This window comes from Macaca nemestrina, chromosome 11 (genome assembly GCF_043159975.1).
Source record: "Macaca nemestrina isolate mMacNem1 chromosome 11, mMacNem.hap1, whole genome shotgun sequence".
Lineage (NCBI taxonomy): Eukaryota > Metazoa > Chordata > Mammalia > Primates > Cercopithecidae > Macaca > Macaca nemestrina.
Genome location: NC_092135.1, coordinates 116,894,068 through 116,917,754, shown reverse-complemented (window position 1 = coordinate 116,917,754; position 23,687 = coordinate 116,894,068). Strand labels below are relative to the sequence as shown.

The window sequence follows — 23,687 nt, the reverse complement described above, 5'->3', positions numbered from 1 at the left end:
CTTATCACTTCATGTGGTTCTCGCTAGAACTAGCAGATGCCCTTGAACAAAAAACACTTCTTTTCTCATGAGCTTCACTGTGTGCCCATTTTCCTTTCAGTTAGGCCTAGTAAGTCTTTGCTATCTTGTCTTTTCAGTGCTTTTAAGAAGATGCTCTTTATATTTTATCCAGCATTTTAAGCTGTTTTTAATGGAAGATAGTTTCTGAATAACCTAGCCTGCCAAAACTCTCAAATATTATTTAAGCGAAGTGTATTATTCCCTTTCCTCCCAGAAGACCTCACTTTGCAAACTCAAAGCCAGAAGATGCTCCTGTTTGCATTGTGTCATTTCTTGCCTGAGGCAATAAACTAAGAATCTCCAAGATTAAGTGAGAAAGGGGCTATCGGATAACAGAAAGTGCCCTCCCCGACACGGATACTATCATGAAAGATTTTCTACCACATATGTAAACTGCCTAACATGCTTTCCAGGACATCATCAGGGCTCAGTAAATAGTCTGTGTTGTCATTATTACTATTTCTATATCCAAACTCACCTTGTTTAGGAAGCCTTCCTTTAATAACCTTGTCCCATTCTAATCTCTTTCATTTACTCTGTTTTCTCCAAGTACTTTATTTATTTATTTATTTATTTAATTTTGAGACAGGGTCTCACTCTGTCACCCAGGCTGGAGTGCCGTGGTGCCATCTTGGCTCCCTGCAGCCTCTACCTCCTGGGCTCAAGCAATTCTCCCACCTCAGCCTCCCAAGTAGCTGGGACTTACAGGCATGTGCCACCACTCCTGGCTAATTATGTTTATTTTTTGCAGAGCCAATGTCTTACTATGTTGCCCAGGCTAGTCTTGAACTCCTGGGCTCAAGCTATCCTCCTGCCTTGGCCTCCCAAAGTGCTGGGATTACAGGCATAAGCTACCACGGCCAGCCTCTCCAAGTATTTGTTTTACCCTCATGATAGCTTATTGATTTACTCTAGTTGTTTTTTTCAAATATGCACTATTTCTCAGGAAAAAGCAATGACAGAACATCCCCCAGAAGCCTTTGAGGGTGTCTAAGTCTTCTGTTTCTTTCTTTGTTTCTTTGTTTCTTTCTTTCTTTTATTTATTTATTTTTGAGATGGACTTTCACTTTTGTTGCCCAGGCTAGAGTGCAGTGGCATGATCTTGGCTTACTGCAACCTCCGCCTCCCAGGTTCAAGTGATTCTCCCGCCTCAGCCTCCCGAGTAGCTGGGACTACAGGCATGTGTCATCATGCCCAGCTGATTTTTTGTATTTTTAATAGAGATGGGGTTTCACCATGTTGGCCAGACTGATTTCGAACTCCTGACCTCAGGTGATCTGCTCACCTCAGCCTCCCAAAGTGCTGGGATTATAGGCATGAGCTGCTACATCCGGCCAAGTCTCCTGTTTCTTTGTTAACTCTGATATCAATTAGAATTCTTTCAGCTGCAAATGACAGAAGACTCAATTCAAACTGCATTAAGCAAAAAAGCCATTCTATTGGTTCATGTAACTCAAAAACCAAGTGGTAGGTCTTCAGCTACAGTTTGATCCAGGGATGCAATGAATGTTAGGAGAACCTGGTCTTTTTAGTCGTAGTGGCTATTTTGCCTTTTATTTTGGCTTCATCTTCAGGCAGCTCCACTCTGCATGGTAGCATCCAGAATCTCCACACTTATATCCTCACAGTTCCAAAGGCAGTGGGAAAGAGTTTCTAACTCCAGCAAAAGTCCCAGGATTCACCCCATTGGGCTAATTCTGTCAATGCCCACTTCAATGTGGCCAGAGCTATTTGGCATGCTAATTGGCTACATCTGAACCAGAGGAATACTTAATGGAAAGCACAGTTGAGCCCTTCCAAAAATCATGTGCTGCAGGTGAATTGAGGGAATGTGGTTTCCTAAAGGAAAACATAGAAGTTTGCCAAAAGAGGGGTAAATGGATACTGAGTATGGAAAAGCAACAACTGTCCACTACAGTTCCCAATAGCTCACAGAAAAAGACTCAGTAATGTGGCCTGTGGTGCAGACTAAATTGCACTGACAAGGTGCTGGTTCTGTCCAGGCCCTTGATACATTTGCACAGATGCTGCTCCATCTAGCCACACACAAACAGGACAGAGCAGTTGTGTCCCATGATGGCTATGAAGGCTGCTCTCTCAGCCTCCCAACTGCTCTGGCATAGGGGACCCTATTTGTGATTTATTCAGTAATGGGTCTCATCCAGGCTACTCTCTTGGCCTCCTGAAGCTGTTTTTCCTCCTTCTGATATAAAAATAACACTTAAACAGGATCCCCAACCCCATGTCCAAGACAAATCAGATCTCCAGAGATAGCAGCCAAATTCACCCTAGGGTCAGGGTGCAGGGTCCTTATTATATACCCAGTCTGCGAGTGAGCCAAGAAGTAGGGTTTCAAGAAATATGATGCCATGCCCAGAGGCTAAAATCAATCACCCAAGGAGTATTTATTACCCAACTGAAGCAAGTACCTTCTGCTGATTTGCCCTGCCAGAGGATGGGTGGGGGTAGGCTTGTGGTCAGAGCAGGGTGGGAGATCTGAGAGGCAAAGGGCAGGTGCAGGGTCAGGGGAGGGGCAGGGCAGAGCTCTTCTTGAAAACTGGGAAGTCACTATGCTTTTAGTGTTGAGCAGCGCTGGTGTCTACCCCAAGCTGGAGTCCTCCTCCACCGCAACCTTGACAACAGCAGGAGATGGCTACTGAAGGGTCAGAGCCCTCCCGTGCCTGCCTACCTGCCTTCAAAGTCTCATAGTTGGAGGTCTAGAGGGAGCAGGTCTGTGTGTTCCATAAAGCTTAGTGGTTATAAATGTGATGCCTGAGTCTGGGTTTGATTCTTGGCTCCATCCCACTAGCTTTGAGATTTTGATCAAGTTACTTAATCTATTTATGCCTTGGTTTTGTCATCTGTAAAACTGTAAGAGTAAAAGTATTTCCCTCATAGGGTTGCAAGGGATTACATGGGACACGCCATGTAATGTGTTTTGCACAGTGTGTAGTAGACACTAAGCACTGCATGGACAGGCAGGGTCATTATCTACATATGTAATTCCTAATCCTACCTCAATCCTGCAACATAGATGTATTAGTTAGAGAGAGGCTTGGTTGCTATAACAAAGGTTCAATTTGTCAGCTGTTTAAACAAGACAGAAATTTAATTATCTCTAAAGTAACAATCCAGAGGTAGGCAGACCAGGACAGGGGTGGGGGATGTTCTATCATTTTCAAACTGCATTTTCCATCATTGGGTTCAGTTTGCTGCTCCGGCTCCCACCATCGTATTGTAATTCTAGTCAGTAGGAAAGGGTTCCCTTTCCTCCTAAGGGCACCCTTATATCATGTAATATATATGCATATAACATTGCTGCTCAAATCTCATTGGTCAAACTTAGTCACATGGCCATACTATCTGCGAAAGAAGCTGGGAAATATAATCTTGTATTCAGTTAAAATTGTGGCGATTTACTAATAGCAGAAGAAGGGGAGAAGAGATACTGCTCTGCTAGAGCTCACCCATCTGGCCATCCCACACAAAAAACACAGTTACTGCCCTTCAAAAGGAGGCAAGTCAGAGTTCCATCTGGATATAGCACCCAGCTTAGAGTCCAGGGGTGGGCAGTTCCTTCTTCCACATAGATGGACACCCCATGGTCTGGTGACCTAAAAACTAACAGGCATGTGATTTGCACCCCTTAGACACCAGTGGAGGAAGAAGAGGGTAAGCTCAATGAAAACATCTACTCATGCTGGGCACACTGCTATGCGCCTGTAGTCCCAGCTACTGAGGTAGGAGGATCACTGAGCCCAGGAGTTTGAGACTAGCCTGGACAACATAGTGAGACAGTCTCAAAAAAAAAAAAAAAAATTCCACTTGCGACTGAAAGAATGGCAAACACCCAGCAGCTGCCGGACCTTAATTATCAAATCTGGTTGGGCAGGAATGGCAAAGCCCCTTCCTGGCAGTGGATTAAGTTCTTGGTCAGCACATTTGACCACTCCTGGTTCCGCTCTCTGGGAAGGTCTCCCCTTTCCACTCTCCTATGTAGTCTCTGGCTTTGCCTGCTGGGAAGCTGTTCCTTATCCAATACCCTCTGTCCTGCACTGGCAAACTTGTGCTTTTTGCAGTCGTTCCAGTCTTCACAGCCCTCTTCCTGCTGGTGCGGATTTGGAGGGCTGGGAATAAGGCAAGGGAAGTGGTGTCAAACCAGGCTTTGCTGATCAGGTTTATAGTTTCTTTGCCAATACAACACCCTCACAATCTTAGAAGCCTTCTGATTGGCTCCATGTTTGAGTAACCACAGCCAATGGCTTCAGGTAGACTTTATTTTTATGCTTGAATACTCTGGACTTGGTGTTCTTCCTACTCTCCTTTCTCTCAAACTGGTGGTGGCTATCTTGAGTCCATTTGAAAAAACATGCTTCGTGTGAAGGAAATTCTCTCACCCTGATCTTTGTCCACTGAGCCAGTTCCCACTGTCTGGTGAGCAGATGTCCTTGAGAAAGGCTGGGGACCACAGGAACAGCCCTGGCCAAGGCTGTCCTCCCGACTCCATTCTCCTCCACCCTCCCCCTTGCCAGAGTAGGAACATTGAGGGTTGATGGAAAACACATGTAATAAATTCAGCCAGAAATCCACCAGTCTGTTGTTGAGTGTCCACTCCAGGGCCAGGGCTGGGATGGAAGAGGCTGGAAGGAGGATAGAAAGGGAGGGGCAGAGAGAGGAAAGCCAGAGCAGCTGGGTCAGCATTCCCGATCCGGACATTGACTCAGGCTTCGGGAATGCCAAGGAAGGGGGTGGCAGCCGCCGGAGCCAGGCTGGGATCCTGTTGGCACCAGGGATGTAGGCACAGCACTCACAGAGGGATGGGGGCTGGGACACCTGCACACCCAGACATATCTCCCAACCACAGGTGGAAATAGGTGTCTCTTCCCCTGCGGGGAGCTCTGAGTGCTCCCTACACCTTCGAGGTGATTCTCACAGCTCTTTACCTGCCTGAAACACCCACTCCACCTCCTCCACCTGAGAGAGGGACAGGCTCCAGGGACTCAAATCTGGACATCTGGACATACATTGGCTGCTCTCCTGGAACTACCCACAAACCCCTTGCCTCATCTCTAGGCTCTGAGCTGGCTGCAACTTGCCCTTTCTAATTCCAGCACCACCCTCTACTGAAATTAGAACAAGGAAGACAGTTACACTGACCTGCCTCCATGTTCCCTGCTTTGGTGCCTGATAATGATGAGGGAGGCCCTTGGAATAGGGGCTCAGAACTCTGAGAGCCCAACTCTGCCCAGCGCCCATGCTCCCACATGCTCCAAGCCACCTCCCCCCATAAAGGGTTCCTCTAGCTTGTCCTCAATGACCCAGGAGGGAGCTGAGGACCAAGCACCCAGATTATCAGGTGCGCCCCTCCCTCCCAGCAACCCCCAGCCTTCGGGGCTGGAGCAGCTGAGCAAGTAGGGGCCCCTCCCTCTCGTTGCCTGACACCCAATCAGAGAGAAACTGATCCTGGCAGGGCAGGGTGCCCGGGGCCGGGCCCAGAATAGTGCGGCCCAGTCACAGTGTCGCACACTTGCTCTCCGTTGGTCCGGGGCTGGCCACATGGAGCCAGAGCTGGAGCACGCACTGCACAGGGTATGGGGGTCCCAGGGGAGCTGGCGCCGGAGCAGCTGAGGCCAGCAGATTGCAAGCACGTGCTGTGAATGTGTGTCTGTGCATGTGTGTCTTTTGGTGTGTGTTTGGTCTGGATTTTCTCGTGAATATGGGCATGTGCGTGTCTGGGCATATGTACTGTGAGTGTGTGTGGTTCTGTGTGCCTGGGAGCGTTTGGATGTGTGTCTTTCTGTGTGTGTTTGTGTATGGCCGTGTGACTGAGCATGTGTATTGGTGTGCATGGGTATGTGGGCGTGTGTGCAGGGAGAAGGGGTCTGGGAATGTAAGGCACTTTCCCCACTCCTTCAGAAAGTCTTCTCCCCACAGACCCCTTCCTGGAGCAGCCTTGGGGGTTCTGAGCATCAAGGTAAGGAGACTGCCCCCTCCCTGGGGCCTAACCTCTTCCCCCACTTCCTTGTCCCCCACTTTTCTGGGACCACATTCCCTCCCAGCCTGGCTTTTATCTTCCTCCTTTTGGTTCTTCTTCCTTATTGTTCTTCCTCCTTTCCCCAGGTGTGTTTCCCTCACCTCCTCCTTCCTCGTTTCAGAAGTGACTTTCCCACTTGCTGTGTGATTTGCGGCAAATTGCTTAACCTCTCTGAATTTCTGGTCCCTCACTAGCAAAACAGGGATGATAATAATGCCTGCCTTATAAGGCTGCTGTAAGTTTTAAATGAGAAATATGTTGGAGAAAAGCCCATTGGAAGCTTGCAAATCCTAAATATTATGAATAACATTTGAATTGATTTTTCTGTATTATTCCCTGTTAATCAAACAGGCCCCATTCCCCTTCCAGAGATGAGCTTCCTAGAGCAAGAAGACAGCAGCTCATGGCCATCACCAGCTGTGACCAGCAGCTCAGAAAGAATCCACGGGAAATGGAGGGCCAAGGCCTCGAGATGGACAAGGCAGGAGGTGGTGGAGGAAGGGGAGCCACCGGGTCAGGGGCAAGGTGAGGCCAAGGCCAGTTCTGGGAAGATGGGAGCCAGAGCAGTGGGAAGTCCCAGAGGAGCCTGGATCTGGGCTCTCACTCGGGTCCCTCCATAAAACACAGAGTTGGACCCAACCCTCATCTTGTGGCCTCAGTCTCCCTACGTGGTAGAGAACAACTGCACTGCAGTGCCGGGGGCCAGCATGGCCAACTCAGAAAGATGGGACAGAGCCACTGTCTGGGGTGACTCTCAGGTCAGCCTCTCACCTGCAAAATAGGGCCACAGCATCCAGGCTTCCAAAGGCTGCTGTGAGATGAACGGCGACAGCAGATGAGAACGTGCTTTGGAAGATGGAGTTACTGTCCTCTTCCCCTCCTCCCCCAAACAGGTCCCCGGTCCAGGCCAGCTGCTGAGTCCACCGGGCTGGAGGCCACATTCCCCAAGGCCACACCCTTGGCTCAAGCTGATCCTGCCAGGGTAGGCACTCCACCAACAGGGTGGGACTGCCTCCCCTCTGACTGTATAGCCTCAGCTACAGGCTCCAGCACAGATGATGTGGAGCTGGCCACCGAGTTCCCAGCCACAGAGGCCTGGCAGTGTGAGCTAGAAGGCCTGGTTGAAGAGAGGCCTGCCCCATGCCCGTCCCCGCAAGCCCTATTTCCCAAGCTGGGCTGGGATGACGAACTGCAGAAACCCGGCGCCCAGACCTACATGCGCTTCATGCAGGAGCACACCTGCTATGATGCCATGGCAACTAGCTCCAAGCTGGTCATCTTCGACACCACGCTGGAGGTGAGGCCATGGCTCTGCCCAACCTGCACTCGCTCTGCATCCACACAATGCTGCAGCTACTGCTCCCACCCTGCAGGATGCCTTGCCAAGCCAGGTGCCCCTGCAAGCCCCCTGAAAGGACCCCTTCTTAGCACTATGGAGGCCATTTGGGGGAGGGAGAGCTTCTACTCTCTGTGAGCACACGTAATTTTCATCGCAGCTCTGCCACGTAGTATCTGTAGGACTTTGAGTTACTTTACCTTTCTCGTCTCTAAAATGGGGATCAAAATGCCTGCTGCACCCTACATAGTTCAGAGGATTCTTGGACTACCCAGTATAAAGCATGAGCAAAGTATGTGTAAGACATTGCAAAGGCCTGGCACAGTAGCTCACATCTATAATACCATCAATTTGGGAGGTCAAGGCGGGCAAATCACAAGGTTAGGAGTTCGAGACCAGTCTGGCCAACATGGTGAAACCCCATCTCTACTAAAAAAAGAAAATACAAAAAAATTAGCTGGGCGTGGTTGCAGGTGCCCATAATCCCAGCTACTCAGGAGGCTGAGGCAGGAGGAGAATCGCTTGAACCTGGGAGGCGGAGGTTGCAAGTGAGCCGAGATCGTGCCATTGCACTCCAGCCCGGATGACAGTGCGAGACTCCATTAAAAAAAAAAAAAAAAAGGCATTGCAGAGTCACTTAGAACAAAGAATAGGGGACTGTTTTGGCAACAGAAAAAAATAGTGAGCTCTGGCACCTTCTCTTCCATTAGGCTAAGCTATAAACATCTATAATCTTATTCTTATCATTGTTGTGCCATGCAGCCTTTCCCAAAACATGGTGTATGTATTGTCCATAGCACATGTTTTGATTCTAGTGGTTCTTGAACAAATATGCCTATTTCAGTAGCTTTGTGTTTGTTTTAGGGTGTGTTAAAAAATATAACCAGCATGTGCAGATAGTACTGTTTAGGACAAGGCACAAAATGAGTCAATATAAAATTTGTCTACAAAACAGTATGTAGATATGCAAATGTTATGGAAATAACTATGCCTCCGGTACTTAGGCTATCAAAAACTAGACTGTGTCTGTACACACATGCCCTCCAAATGGAAACATGAAGTTAGAATTTTTCACTCCCTGGTGTGCCAGGTGAGGGGCTCAGTGTCTCAGGCCACAGCCTTATCTATGTACCACATGTCCACAGCAATGATCATGTCTAGTGTGTACTGTGTCATGAGAAAGACAGGCCAGCTGGTGTAGAGGAGGGTCCAGGAGAAGGCCCCATGGAAGAACCCTGGGTGAGACAGGGAGGGGACAGCAGGCAGATGGGAGGTGCCCACTGAGGGGCAGAGAGGAGGGTGAGGGTCTCTCAGGACCCACCCTTGACTGTTCTCCCTGGCCCCTCAGATCAAGAAGGCCTTCTTTGCTCTGGTGGCCAACGGTGTGCGGGCAGCCCCTCTATGGGACAGCAAGAAGCAGAGCTTTGTGGGTGAGAAGAGGCTGGGGAGGTGAAGGGAGATGGAGAAGGGGAGGTGGGGACCTCGTACGGTTGTTCTGGGGCCAATCTCTGATATAGCACAAGCTTGGCTTCAGGCCAAGCCCAGCCAGGGGCCAGGGTGGGGGAAAGTCCATCCGGAGTCTGCGTGGCCAGCTGGGAGACCCTGGGGCTCAATTTCTCCATCTGTGGAGCCGCTGTGACCAGCTGACACCTTCCAGCTCTGCTACTGCATGGCCCCATGCCGTAGGTGCTAGGGAGCAAATGCGGGGAGGCAGGAGAGAAAGAGCCCCACTTCTCAGGCCTGGGGGGCTGTCCCACTGTCCTCTTCCCACAGTCCCCACTGTGTCTCAGTGCAAGGAAACTGGCAGGGTGGGGAGGGGATCTGATCCTCAACCTGCTTCCCACCCAAAGGCCCCAAGCTGACCTCCTCCCCGCCCCTCCCCTGCAGGGATGCTGACCATCACTGACTTCATCCTGGTGCTGCATCGCTACTACAGGTCCCCCCTGGTGAGGAGTGGGCTGGGAATCTTATGAGCACCCAGAGGGGCGGGGGCGGAGGGAAGTCCTCCTGGAGCCTGGTGCCCTAGAAGCCCATGTCTGTCTGACTTCTGGAGTCCTGTTGATATCTCTAGGTCCAGATCTATGAGATTGAACAACATAAGATTGAGACCTGGAGGGGTGAGTGGGGAGAGGAACCCGGAAAGGGGCTGTTGGGGAGGGTGGGCCAGGGCCTAAGGCGGAGGATGGGCAGGGGGGATGTCCTGGAGCGAACAGGGGAGGGACAATAGGAGCCCCGGGTGCCTGAAGGAAGGGAAGCTGCCTGGGATTGCAAGGCGAGGCAGGTGACCAGCTCCCCTGGCCTGACTCTGGCTCTTTCTGCAGAGATCTACCTGCAAGGCTGCTTCAAGCCTCTGGTCTCCATCTCTCCTAATGACAGGTGGGTGTCCCTGCTCATTCACCTGCGCCTCCTCCTCCCACAGTCCCCTTCCTCAGTCCCACTCAGCTCTGAACTCACCTCTTCATCCTAGGCGACACACGGACAAGGGAGCCTTGGTGCTCTGCCCTCCTTTTTAGGGGGCTGGGATGGCGGGTGTCTCTCCCCAGGCTGCCTCGAGGCTCACTGCTCCCATCTCTGCAGCCTGTTTGAAGCTGTCTACACCCTCATCAAGAACCGGATCCATCGCCTGCCTGTTCTGGACCCGGTGTCAGGCAACGTACTCCACATCCTCACGCACAAACGCCTGCTCAAGTTCCTGCACATCTTTGTGAGCCTGGGCCCAGGTGGGAGGAAGCGGGAGAAGGGTGATCAGAGGGCCTGAGGAGTCTTCAGCCCTAGGAATCGGAGGGAGGAGCTGGGAGCCCTCTTGAAGCTGCTGGATCCCTGATCTCCACCGGGTTCCCTTCCTAACCAGGGTTCCCTGCTGCCCCGGCCCTCCTTCCTCTACCGCACTATCCAAGATTTGGGCATCGGCACATTCCGAGACTTGGCTGTGGTGCTGGAGACAGCACCCATCCTGACTGCACTGGACATCTTTGTGGACCGGCGTGTGTCTGCACTGCCTGTGGTCAACGAATGTGGTACCCAGCACAGGATGAGAGGCTTGGGCTGGGTTGGGGCCTGGGAGAACCTGGCAGGGGAGAATATGGGAAGGGCAGGGGTTCCCATGCCATCCCTGTGGGGGGTACAGGATGGACTATGGATTAGAAGTCTCCATCTGCTCTGAGACTTGGGCCGATTGCTTAGCCTCTCTGTGCCTCAGTTTCCTCCTTTGTGAAATGGGATTCTTCACAACACTCATATTTCTGACTTCACAGGAGGATTTAAAAGGTTATATGCACGAAAATGAGCATAGTGACAGGAAGCAGCAGATTTTAGTTTTAGTTCATCTTAAAATGGAGCCAGGCACGTGGTGCACGGCTGTAATGCCAGCACTTTGAAAGAGGCCAGAGCGAGAAGGTAGCTTGAGGCCAGAAGTTTGAGTTTACATACAGTGACACTTCAGGCTGGGCAACAGAGCAAGACCCTGTCTCTAAAATAATAACGAAATAATAAAATTTAAAAAGTAAAATGTGCCATGGGACCTCGGGCCCCTAGCCAGACCTCAGTTTCCTACACTGAAAAAGGGCTAGAGGGACGACAAGATTATTTCTTTGGTTGAATGATGGCTATGAAATATTTCAAAGCTAAAATCACCATAATTAAGATAGATATCAAGAACTGTTTTCAATTTATTTTTGATTATATAAAACTTCAAACGTATGAAAATGGTACAAAGAAATTGCATAATGAACCACCTATATCCATTGCCTAGATTAACTACTGTTACTGTATTGCCATAAACAGTTCATCTCTTCTCTGAAGTAATTCAAAGTAAATTACAGGCATCATGTCATCTCACCCCTAAACATTTTAGTCTGCACCTCTTAAAACAAGTGTATTTTTGGCCAGGGGCGGTGGCTCACGCCTGTAATCCCAGAATTTTGGGAGGCCAAGGTGGGCGGATCACAAGGTCAAGAAATCGAGACTATCCTGGCCAATGTGGTGAAACCCTGTCTGTACTAAAACTACAAAAAAAATTAGCTGGGTGTGGTGGTGCACACCTCTAGACCCAGCTACTTGTGAGGCTGAGGCAGGAGAATCGCTTGAACCTGGGAAGCGGAGGTTGCAGTGAGCCAAGATCACGCCACTGCACTCCAGCCTGTTAACAGAGCAAGACTCCAAAAAAAAAAAAAAATGCATTTTATACCACCAAACAAAACCATGAATAATTCATATTATTGTCTGGTATCCAATCCTTATTCTCACTTTTCCATTTCCTCAAGAATGTTGGGCTTTTTTGTTGTTGTTTTGAGATGGAGTCTCGCTTTGTCACTCAGGCTGGAGTGCAGTGGCACCATCTCGGCTCACTGCAACCTCTGCCTCCCGGGATCAAGCAATTCTTGTGCCTCAGCCTCCTGAGTAGCTGCGATTACAGGCAACCCCCACCACGCCCAGCTAATTTTTGGGGGGTGGTATTTTTAGTAGAGATGAGGTTTCACCATATAGGCCAGGCCGGTCTCCAACTCCTGACCTCAAGTGATCCACCTGTCTTGGCCTCCCAAAGTGCTGAGATTACAGGCATGAGCCACTACGACCGGCCAAGATTTTTTTTTTTTTTTTTTTTTTTTAGACAGAGTCTTGCTCTGTCGCCTGGGCTAGAGTACAATGGTGCGATCTTGGCTCACTGCATCCTCCACCTCCCGGATTCAAGCAATTCTCCTGCCTCAGCTTCCCAAATAGCTGGGTTTACAGGTGCATGCCACCACACCTGGCTAATTTTTTGTATCTTTAGTAGAGATGGGGTTTCACTATGTTGGCCAGGCTGGTCTTGAACTCGTGACCTTGTGATCTGCCCACCTCAGCCTCCCAAGGGAATGTATTTTTTATAGTTGACGTGTTCAAAACGGGACCCAACTGAAGTCCATGGTTTACATTCGTGTCTTTTGTTCCTTAAATCTCTTTAAATCTAGAACAACCCCATTCCCCCTAAATTGTTATGACATGGGTGAGTTGAAAAGCCCGGGTCAGTTGTCCTATAGGATACCCCACATCCAGATTTGTCTGTTTGCTTTCTAGAGCTGGCCTTTACTTTGTTCTCTAGTCCTGTGTTTCCTGTAAACTGAAATTATATCTAAAGACTTGAAGAGATTTGGGCAATAAATTCAAGGCTAGACTATTTCGTAGGTGATGCCGTGTTACTCACACTGCATTTCCTCAGGATGTTCGTCGTCAGGTTGTCTCACTCTGGGATGCTAAGTTTGATCCTTGGGTTCTGATAGTGGCACCCTGATGCAAATAGCCCTAGGCCCTCTACACAGCACCCCGGTTCTGATCGGAGGCTCTTCCCTGTCTTTCTCTCCCTGCCCCTACCCACCACTCTCTGCAGGTCAGGTCGTGGGACTCTATTCCCGCTTTGATGTGATCGTAAGTGTCCCTGGAAAGGTGGGATGCTGTAGGGAGACTAAGGGTGTGGGAATGGGTGGGGGGCCTCTGTCAACCAGGGGAACCTTGACAAGTATGCAGGGGTTGACATCTGTGGGGTAGGAGCCCAGGCAAGGGGGTGACTAGGAGCCATGCTTCTCTCTCTGCCCCAGCACCTGGCTGCCCAGCAAACCTACAACCACCTGGACATGAGTGTGGGAGAAGCTCTGAGGCAGAGGACACTATGTCTAGAGGGAGTCCTTTCCTGCCAGCCCCATGAGAGTTTGGGGGAAGTGATCGACAGGATTGCTCAGGAGCAGGTACCCTGTGCCCTCCATTCATGCCCGCAACACATACAGCCCAGTCCTTCTCATGCACGGCTCCAGCCATCCCTGAACATCAGGGCACCTGGCCTATCCTTCCATTTCATGACCAACTCCTGGTGCCCACACCGGCCTGCACTTTGTCCTGTCCATGGGCCCCTTATGCCAGGGGTCACTGCCAGCTGATCGCCCAAGGCCGGTCACAGCCATCCCTAACTGGCTCCTAAGAAACACTCTCTCCCCAGGTGATGGTGGGTTGTTTCTCCTGATTCTTGGCACCAACCTCAGTAGCTGCTGTAGCCCCATGGCTCTGCCCCCTCACTGAACACTATGGACCCACAGGTACACCGGCTGGTGCTAGTGGACGAGACCCAGCATCTCTTGGGCGTGGTCTCCCTCTCCGACATCCTTCAGGCACTGGTGCTCAGCCCTGCTGGCATCGATGCCCTCGGGGCCTGAGAAGATCCGAGTCCTCAATCCCAATCCTCTTCCACACCTGGAAGACAATGAAGGGAGCCAGGGAACTCAGCCTTCATCTTCCCCCACCCCTATTTGCTGGTTCAGCTATGATTCAGGTAGGCTCTGCCCTGGGCCATGACACCAGCCTCTTAGTCTTCCTGATTTCCTGGATCTCAGATTGGGATGCCCTGAGAACGGGAGTGGCCAAGCTCAAAACTGAGCAGCCCTGTGAAAACTACAAGTGTAAGGACTTGCACGTCCCCACTTTGTCCCATTTTCAGCTGATGTCACGGAGACTCTCCTAGGAGGAAGGGACAGAGCCCCGGCTAAAGGCTAAGGCAGCGATGTGACTTCAGACACTCTGGGAAGATTTCCTTGTTCCCTCACAATTCAATTCCCACCTGCTGGGAATTCCATTAGAAGGAAGCAAGTTATGTAAACCTTTGTTGGATGGAATTTCCATCCCCAGTAAGAACTAAAGCTTAAAGGAAGGAGCTTCTACCTCCATGCTCATCTCAGGAAATGTGACATGATCTCAGACTCTTTCCGGGTCACACGTTTGCTAGGGGCTTGCAGAGGATGGGCACAAATTCTGTCTACTCGCCATGGCTGGCAGGAGTCCCCTGTTGGAAAGGCAGCTGCCCCTCCTACGTGGTCACCATCTTCCCTTTTCTTTTCCTCACAGGCTTCTTCAGCCTTCCCAGATTGCCCTTGCCCTGCCTGTGTTCCCAGAAGCCCTCGGACATGCCCAGTGCACCATGGCATGATGAAATTAAGGAGAACAGCTGAGTCAAGTCTGGAGGTCCCTGAACCAAAGGCACTAGGATTACCCCAGGGCCATCTGTGCTCCATGCCCACTCATCCCCTTGCAGCCTAACTGGGTCGGACGGCCCCAGTGGGTTTAGTCAGGGCTTCTGGATTCCTCGGTTTCTGGGCTACCTATGGCTCCAGCCTTCCGCTCCTGGGAGTCCCATCTGTTGTTCCCAGCAATGTCGCCACTGCCCTCCTACTCTCCAGGCTTTATCATTTCAGAGCTGCTGAAATGCTGCTTTTCAGGGGCCACCATGGAGCAGCTGTTATTTATAGAACTGCCTGTTGGAGGTGGGGGTCCTCCCTCCATTCTTGTCCAGAAAACTCCTTAGCTCTCGCAGTGAGCAGTGTTGTGTCCCCAGAGATGGATGGCCTTGTATATGGACCCCTATGAATGAGCAACTGAAAAAAACACAACAAAAGGAACAATCCACGAACTTAGATTTTATAGGTTTCTCTCAAAATGCTGCAGTCTTTGACCTGAACTTGTGGCAAGAGCCTTGTGCTTTCTGAATTCAAAGACAAAAAGGAAATTTGACAAAAATCGCAAGTGGCATTTCTTTTGCATGTAGTGCTATTCTACTGAAATTTCTTTCTTCCCTTTTCTTTACAAAATTGTAAAGAAAATATTAATTCATTGCTTATATAGTAGGTACAACTCGGCCTACAAACTCTAATCTGCAAGAAGCATAACTTTATTTTTCTAACACAGAATGTAATTTCTATCAGGAATCCCGTTTCACCAGGTTTTAGAAATTAATCTCAGTCAATTCAGAGTCTCCCCCGACCTTTTCCTGGGGTTAAGCTCGGTGGGGTTGGGGGGGAGGTGGCTTTAACTCGTGTAAGACTCTGGTCCTCAGCCATCATCATCTGTCCATTTCAGCACCTGCTTGGACATCCTATCTGGTCATCAGTTGGTCATGCATGGTCTGCCAGGGGCTCCTTCACATCCACAAAGCCTCTTTGGGGGCCTGTGGCTTGGAGCATGTGGAACATTCTAGCTCCTGGCCCTGCACACCCTCTGGCTTCAGGAAGCTCAGTGATTCTGTTCCAGGCCAACTGCTAAGATACAGAGCCCAGTCACCTGTTCCGCTCTGTGGCTTGCTGTTTTCCCAGGCTCTTCCCAGGAAGCGTGTGGGTTCTTCTACCCAGTGCTTGCCTACCCTTATCACTTCCAAACCTGTATGGTGTATTTGTCATACTTTCCCCCTCTTTAGCCGCAACCTCCTTCTCAGGGTCCTTTTCTCAAGGATTCCAGAAATGTCAACAGTCGCCTTGCTCCCCAAGCCCTGCCAACCCATGGAATCTTGACCAGTCAGGGAGAGAAGGGGCTTTTATTCTGTAACCCATCATATATTCTTCCAAATGCACTGTAAGTGTCCCGAGTTCTTGCCATCCACCTTCAGAATCAAGCCTTTGAAATTCCGAAGCCGAGGCTCGCTTCTGCTATGTCACCTTCCCCGTGGCAACGGGCTGGCTGTCCAGAGGAGGGGGAGGTTACTGTCCCTAAAACGTGACTCCTTCCCCTTACCTCACAGAGCAAGAAGGCAGAGGCTTTGTACTGAATTGGTTGGACCATAAATGAAGATGTTCTGTCACTAGACATTTTGCCAAAACCTGAGCGTCAGTGCTGGCTCTGCTGTGGTCCCACCCGAGAAGGTCCAGGGTCTTGGGCTCAAGGGAGAGGATTGGAGTTCGGTGATGGTTGGGTCTGGGCCCAGAGGATCTCTCCAGTGACAGTGCTCCTGGGGAGCCTGGGGCTCTGGAATCTTGTAACAGGTCGGTCCTTTGAGGCTGTGCCTCTGGGCGGCTCTGCTCTGTGCATGAGACAGATCTTCAGTGGTGCTAGGACAAGCAACTGAGAAAGGCACTCTTTGCCCCTCCTGCTCCCCTTGCCATCATGGGAGCAGATCTGTCTCTACCTGTCTGGACTCACCATCCTAAAGACCCGGCAGTTCTTCCCTTCCGGACCTTCTGTAAGGGCACATGCCACCCTCCCTGCCTCTGACCCCTCCTCTGGTCACAGCCCAGCCCTTGCAGCCATCATGGCTGCTAGAAAAGAGTTACGGAGTTGCCACCGGGGCTGCGGCTGCTTTTTCCACTCCAGCTCAGAATCAGAGACGCGCCCTGTGTGCAGCCTGCAGTGCCGCCCACTCTATTCCCGCATGTGGACTTGGGGCGGGGCTGGTTTTCCACGCATTGCTGCCTCCGTGCCCCCAGCCCCTCCTCAGACCTCTGCGGGCCTCTCTGGGTTTCTGTAGCTTCCTTCGCTTTCCCGTCTCTCTTCTCACAACCCCTTCAGTAGCTCTCCGCCCTGGATGTGCATCAGGATCAGCAAAGAAGCCTTACAAAATGCAGATTCCAGGGCTCCATTCCTACGGGTACTAATTTCCTCATTTGGGGGTGGGAATTGAGCAACTGTATTTATTTTCTATAAATGCTAGAGACTTATGATTAATAGCACATGATGAACATGAGACTGGGCTGAGAAATGAGGATGCCCCATGCTCATAGCTAGTCAATCATTTGTCATATGATGGGGTCTAGCTATTATTTAATTATGCCTGCAGTCTCCAAGAAGCAATGACTAAGGGTAGTGGTGCAACATAGATGTATGACTCATTACCATTCTCACCATCCTTCTCCCAGATATCCTTAAATGCAGAAGTGTTCATTACAATATCCTACATGTTCCTTTCATGACAATTGTCCAAGTTTTTGTTTGATATGCATATTAAAGCTGGAGTCACAAATAATGACCTGGAAACAAACACCTATTACCAAGCCAAAATGCACTAAGAGCTAAAACTTCCACAGAACCTGGGCTGTAGATAGCCAGGCAATACTGGGTACCCCATCTATTTTTGTTTACAAGAGTGCTGCCTTGGCCAGGCGCGGTGGCTCACGACTGTAGTCCCAGCACTTTGGGAGGCCGAGGCAGGTGGATCACCTGAGGTCAGGAGATCAAGGCTTAGCCTGGCCAACATGGTGAAATCCCGTCTAAAAATACAAAAAATTAGCTGGGCATTGTAGTGAGCACCTACAATCCCAACTACTCGGGAGGCTGAGGCAGGAGCATCGCTTGAACCTGGGAGTTGGAGGTTGCAGTGAGCCAAGATTGCGCCATTGCACTCCAGCCTGGGCGATAAGAGTGAAACTCCATCTAAAAAAAAAAAAAGAAAAGAAAAGAGTGCCGCCTTGTTTAAGAAGACTAGTTGTTTTCTTAAAGTCTTACCCAAAAATATGGATCTGAATTTGGCCAACAAGTTCAAATTAGCTGGGGTATGAGTAACACAATGTGTATCGTCTTTTCAGCCAAATGTCGATCTGCTGTGCGGAACCAACAATCCTTAATCCGCTATTGTTCTTTCTCTATAGAGGCAGGTTGGGGTTGGCTCTCAGGGAGCCTCACTGTGACATGTCTTCATGGTGACGCTTGGGGGCCCTGAGCTCCTGAGAGTCTCGGGGCCTGGAACTGTGCCCCATCACTGGCCACTGATGAATTCTGTCCCAACCCTCAAACCAGGGGTGATGTGTTTCTCCCTCCAGAGAAAAAACTGCTGGGAAAGGAACTGAGACTATGACCACATCCATCCTAGACATATTACATATGTATCTGAATGAATCACTGTCAAAGAAAGTGATTTTTTCATTTATATTAAGTAAGTCTTGTCCAGGCATTGTGATGGAGTATAAACAGAGGTCATTTCACATACACTTGAAGTACACATGTACACATGAAATTTATGAGAGAATCTCATGTACACTTAGGGTCAGTGCATTTTTCTGTAGGTATATTATAGGGCAATAAATTTATTTTAAATATTAAAAAAACAAGTATAAAGATAAATTACTTTGACCATATGCTATATTTTGTTTTTCTCTGTTTGGGGATGGGAGACTTTGATTCTATTCGTCCCAATGCCATGTGGGCGGGCTTTCTAGTGGCAGCTCCAGTAGGCAAGGTTTCACATTTGTGTTCATAACTCTTCAACTCTCACATCTTGTGTTCTGTCACTGATGCCAAAAACTTTGCGGGGAGCCTCTGAAGCTGTGCCTACACCTCATCAAAGGGTGAGGAAACAGCCTCACAAGGACTTCGTGACTTCTCCCATCGGCTTAGTTCCTTTCTCCTCTGCATTTCCAGTTTCCAATTTGAGGTTGGATTTTAGGCCCTGTAGATACATGACAGGGCAGTGCTGCCTCAGAACTTCCTGTGGTGCCTCTAGGACATTGGTGACCCCCAAGAATCTTCTGCAAGTATTGATTACATTGACATCTATTTTTATAATAATCTTATCAAACCGATCTTCACAGATTTCTTTCACTTGAGATATAATTAATATGCCATACAATTCACCCTTCCAAAATATACAATTCAAGCCGGTGTGGTGACTCACACCGGCAATCCCAGCACTTTTGGAGGCCAAGGTGGGTGGATCACACTTGAGGTCAGGAGTTCGAGATCAGCATGGCCGACATGGTGAAACCCTGTCTCTACTAAAAATACAAAAATTAGCCAGCAGTAGTGGCTTGTACCTGTAATCCCAGCTACTCGGGAGGCTGACATGGGAGACTTTACTTGAACCCAGGAGGTGGAGGTTGCAGTGAGCCGAGATTGCACCACTGCACTCCACCCTGGGAGACCGATTGAGACTCCACCTCAAACAAACAAACAAAAACCAAAATATACAATTCAGTGATATTTAGTATATTCAGAAAGTTAAGCAAAGTTAGTGATGACCACTATCTAATTCCAAAACATCTTCATCACCCTCAAAACAAACTCATTAACAGCCACTCCCCATTCTCTCGTCCCTCCACCCTTGGCAACCAGTAATCTACTTGCTGTCTCTATAGATTTGCCTATTCTGGACATTTTGTATGCATGAAATCACACAATATGTGGCCTTTTTGTGAGCTTCTTTCCATCTGCATAAGGTTTTCAAGGTTCATCCATAGTGTAGCGTCTTCATTCCTTTCTTACGGGTGAATAATATTTCATTGTGTGAATACACGAGGTCTTCCTGGACTTCCACGTGAGATCAGTTCATTAACTGAGCTGCAAGACTGTGAACACTAACATCATCTTGCACAACTGCTACAAAACCCCAATCCAAGTCTCATCACAGACTTCCCCTCACCCAAGCACCACCCATGTTGTTTTGGCAGCTCGGCCTTGCTGGTTTGAAGGAGCAGCACACTAGGGAAGGCAGAATTCCACTCTGGTTGACTTTGTGACACAGATCCTGGCAGCCTCGGGGCCCAGCCCCAGCCTCTATATTTGCAAGAAGCTCTCACAGGTGGATCACTACACAGGAGGGGTTGAGAGCCATATCTGTATAATCAGTAATTCCTCCCAATTCCCTCTAGGTTCTTCTTTTATTTTTCTTTATTTTCTTTTTGAGATGAAGTCTTGCTCTGTCACCCAGGTCGGAGTGCAGTTGCACAGTTTCGGCTCACTGCAACCTCTGCCTCCTGGGTTCAAGTGATTCTCCTGCCTCAGCCTCCCTAGTAGCTGAGATTACAAGGGCATGCCACCACACCCAGCTAATTTTTGTTTTTTGTTTTTTTTTTTTAGTAGATACAGGGTTTCACCATGTTGGCCAGGCTGGTCTTGAACTCCTGACCTCAAGTGGTCCACTCGCATTGGTCTCCCAAAGTGCTGGGATTACAAGCTGGGTTCCCCTTCTCAATGTAGAAAATTCTGTGTCCTCCTCTCCCCTTCCCTTTTCTTCCCTTCCCCCTATTCCAGTCTCTTTTTCAGGAAACATTTACTAAGCACCTCTTAGGTACTAGACACAGTTAGACACTGGGATCCAACATTAAAGAAGCCTGATTTGTGCCCTTCAGGGGATTCACAGTTGGGAAGAGAGCTGGATCTCTAACAAAGTGAGCATGCTGACAGCTCAGCTCTGTAAGCAGGGGAGGGGAAGGTGGGACACAGGATTGCTCGGAGAGGTCAGGAAGGGCCCTGCAGAGGCAGTGACATTTGAGCTGAATCCTAAGAAAAAGCAAGCTCTCTGTGATGACATGACAGTTGGGGAAGAGCGTGTTCCAAGAGTGGGGACAGGAGATACAAAGTGTTGAGGCTGGAAAGAGCATAATGTGCTCAGAGACATCCAAGGAATTCAGGCTCAGCTGTGAAAGGGTGACCACAGCCAGGGTGCAGGGTGCCAGGGCACAGTGGGTCTTATGAAGCACAGTAACAACTTTGAACTTGACCTGAGGGCTGAGGGCAGTTCTGAAGTATTTTAATCAGGGCAATGACATAATTTTTTAAATGAGTTCAAACCCTATAATTCCCACAGGTCCAAGAAAGTGAACTTTAGGTTGGCACGGTGGCTCATGCCTGTAATCCCAGCACTTCGGGAGGCCAAGGCAGGCAGATCCCTTGAGCTCGGGAGTTCGAGACCAGCCTGGTCAACATAGCAAAACCCCATCTCTACAAAAAAAAAAAAAAAATCAGTCAGGCAAGGTGATGTGCGCCTGTAGTTCCAGCTACTCAGGAGGCTAAAGTAGGAGAATCGCTTGAGCCTGAGTTGAGGATGCAGTGAGCCAAGATGGTGCCACTGCATTCTGGTCTGGGTGACAGAATGAAACCCTGTCTCAAAAAATCAAATTAATTCTTTAAAAAGAAAGTGAACTTCATTTTTTTTCTATGACTCTACCAAAATTTACTGCTGGGACTCTGAATTTTCAAGCCAGTGCCGTAATGCATTGGCTCTCAATGGCAACCCACTTTCCTTCGAGTGGGCTTCCTGTACTAAGGAGGCTGGAAAGTTAAAAGCTATAATCCCTAGGCTCCCTTGCAGCTAGTGCTCCAGGCAGGACTTAGGTTCCTCCTCTCAGCTGTATGTGAAAGATGTGGAAGGTGGAAGAGAGGTAGAGGCCCCTGCCCTTTCTGCTATCAGGAGCAGTCACGAGGCATTCATAAAGGTCCAAGTCCGGTTACTGCTGACTTCATGGGTATTGAGAGGCAGGATGGGGGTCTTCCTGTGTGACATGGTTTGTTTTGCCGGCACAGACCTACTTGAACTTAGTTGAATGGAGTAGCTCTAGAGCCAATAGTTGTAGCAATAGCTTCTAGACTCTCATCCTCCTGATTGTGGCCAACATGGTGCTCCCCAGGCTGCTCAGTGCCTGCTAGAGGTCAACTCTAGCCTGGTCTCGAGCACCTCCAATAATTTTTGTAGCACCCCATTGCTTATATCTCTGCTCTTTCTGTTCAAAGAGGGTGGTTTCTATTCTCTACAACTGCTACTTGACCAACACAGTGCTCGGGAGTCACTGCAGTTCCTGCTTGGTGTGGCCTCAACCAGTGCCACGTGAAACCAAGGCCTCTTTGTGGGGTCTGGGAAAGCAAAAGGTGTTCTCAGTTTCCAAGGACCAGGGTGGCTGTGCCTCTCACCATGACTCAGTGGAGAAGGGGAATTCCCTCAGATGCTGGGTAGTCAAAAAAAATGACAAAGGTCTCCGATAAGAAATAAAAGTCCCTTTATTTTATATTCTACCCAAGGACAGCAATGCGATAAAGCGGTGGCCTTTTATCTGAGAGGGAGTTGCTCAAAAATGATAGAAGTGGCAAAAGCTCAGGGTCTGTGGGAAGTGCAGGGAGTTCCTCCCACCTCTCAAGTCTGGAGGCCTCCTTCTCTCCCTCCTCATCTGAGACAGGCGGCAGCCAGGAACCACTATGCCAGGGCTGGAGCCTCTAGGACAAGCCCCAGCAAGGTGGGGACTCAGCTCAGCACTGTCTCTGCAGGAACTGCAGGCCCACTTTCTTATTGGGAACCAGGACAATGCGGGCCACACTCTTCAACTCCCCCGTCTCTGGGGCCAGGACCACCTTGTACTTCTGGATCAGCTGGGGGGCAAAGAGCACATGTGGTTGGGTGGACTATGTGTTTGCCATCCACTCCCCACTCTGCACACTCCTACCCTGTGCCTCCCTTCCTCTCCTCCCAGGACTCCTCTACCCTTCCCTGCCCACACACCCTTCTAGTCTCTCCCAGCTCACCCTTGCCAGGAGTAGCTGCATCTCCAGCTCTGCAATCCTGCGGCCCAGGCAGGCCCGGACCCCATAGCCAAAGGGCACAGAGCCAAATGGGTGTTGGATCCTGGGGGTAGCAGGCTGGCTGCTCCTCAGCCAGCGGTGGGGCTGGAAGCTCTCAGGTTCAGAGAAGGTGGTGGGGTCCCGGGACACCACGTAGTGGCAGAACACAAACTGGGTCTATGAAGGAAGATTGGGCAGCATGAATGCATCTCTTCGGGGGCATGGGGCACTCCTGGGCAATCAGGCTGTCTAGCCCCACTCACATTCTTGGGGAAGAGGAAGCCATCAACTTCAATTTCCTTTTCTATGATCCGGGAATTTGTGGGGACCACAGGGTAGAGGCTGCAGGGAAAAGAATATCTAGGGTCTGCTCTGGATTCATGGGGGTAAAAAGTGCCCCACTCCTTCTCCCCTACCTCTCCCATCTCATCCTTGTCACTAGCCCCAGCCCACCTGTCTTCACTTCCGATTTCCTCCTCTGATTCCCTCCCCACACATAGATCCTGTGCCCCCCAGAACAGCATCCTGTCCTACCGCAGAGTCTCCTTAAGCACAGCTTTGAGCAGCGGCAAGTGGGCGAAGTCTTTGTGCTGGGGCACCTGCCCGGCTGGCACCACACCCACCACTTCCTCGTGCAAGGCCTCCTGGATCTCAGGGTCCTTTGAGAGGTGGTACAGGGCCCATGTCAGCGTGTTGGATGTCTAGGAGATAGAGTGGGAGATGAGGTGAGGGCGATTTCTAGGAAAGAGGCCAGTAATGGGAGGGTGTATGAGTGGGTGTGTGCAAAATATGGGAGAAATGAATTTGCCACAAGCCTAGCAGGAAAAAACATGAAGGTTCATGGCAGCCTCCATGCTAAACATGAATTCACAGTGGGATGAGGGCCAATATGATAGAGAATCGCACCTTCACTGGAGGAGGGGATGGCAACACAGAGAAACCCAACAGGACAAAAGCATTGGAAATATGAACTATAAAGAAAGAAGGTACTGGCCGGACATGATGGTTTATGCCTGTAATCCTAGCACTTTGAGAAGCCAAGGCGAGCAGATCACTTAAGGTCAGGAGTTCGAGACCAGCCTGACCAGGTGAAATCCTGTCTCTACTAAAATTTAAAAAAAAAAGAAAAAAATGAGCTGGGCATGATCGTGCATGCCTGTAATCCGAGCTACTTGGGAGGCTGACGCAGGAGAATTGCTTGAGCCCAGGAGG

The 23,687-nt window shown here is 49.7% G+C and overlaps 2 protein-coding genes across 7 annotated transcripts in view; one reads left to right on the top strand and one right to left on the bottom strand.

Moving 5' to 3' along the window:
- The first annotated feature begins 5,571 nt into the window (after positions 1-5,571).
- LOC105481231 (protein kinase AMP-activated non-catalytic subunit gamma 3) lies at positions 5,572-15,842 on the top strand. 6 transcript variants are annotated; one of them, XM_011740660.3, is made up of 14 exons: positions 5,601-5,649; positions 5,995-6,034; positions 6,289-6,329; positions 6,464-6,619; positions 6,988-7,391; positions 8,779-8,860; positions 9,318-9,376; positions 9,502-9,547; positions 9,752-9,806; positions 10,008-10,134; positions 10,282-10,447; positions 12,796-12,833; positions 13,004-13,150; positions 14,298-15,842. In XM_011740660.3, exons 4-14 carry the CDS (start codon positions 6,466-6,468, stop codon positions 14,487-14,489), a joined length of 1,470 nt encoding a protein of 489 aa, XP_011738962.2. In that variant the 5' UTR covers positions 5,601-5,649; positions 5,995-6,034; positions 6,289-6,329; positions 6,464-6,465; the 3' UTR covers positions 14,490-15,842. The 6 variants fall into 6 exon arrangements, with proteins under 6 accessions (XP_011738959.2, XP_070929498.1, XP_011738962.2 ...); XM_011740662.3 differs by having other exon boundaries at positions 6,446-6,619; XM_011740659.3 differs by having other exon boundaries at positions 5,603-5,649; positions 6,181-6,329.
- A 6,055-nt stretch (positions 15,843-21,897) lies between these two features.
- Positions 21,898-23,687, bottom strand: part of CYP27A1 (cytochrome P450 family 27 subfamily A member 1) — a 37,676-nt gene continuing 35,886 nt past the window's right edge. The window contains exons 6-9 of the mRNA XM_011740656.3: positions 23,010-23,176; positions 22,739-22,817; positions 22,440-22,652; positions 21,898-22,286 (exon numbers count right to left, since the gene is read on the bottom strand). Of these exons, the coding sequence (XP_011738958.1) occupies positions 22,167-22,286; positions 22,440-22,652; positions 22,739-22,817; positions 23,010-23,176 (579 nt within the window). The 3' untranslated portion in view covers positions 21,898-22,166. The remainder of the gene's footprint in view (positions 22,287-22,439; positions 22,653-22,738; positions 22,818-23,009; positions 23,177-23,687) is intronic.

Coding starts and splice junctions, on each gene's coding strand:
- LOC105481231 (XM_011740657.3), top strand. CDS start 5,617: ATGGAGCCAGAGCTGGAGCACGCACTGCACAGG. Junction 5,650..5,994: donor TGGAGCACGCACTGCACAGG/GTATGGGGGTCC, acceptor TTCTCCCCACAG/ACCCCTTCCTGGAGCAGCCT. Junction 9,807..10,007: donor TCCATCTCTCCTAATGACAG/GTGGGTGTCCCT, acceptor CCATCTCTGCAG/CCTGTTTGAAGCTGTCTACA.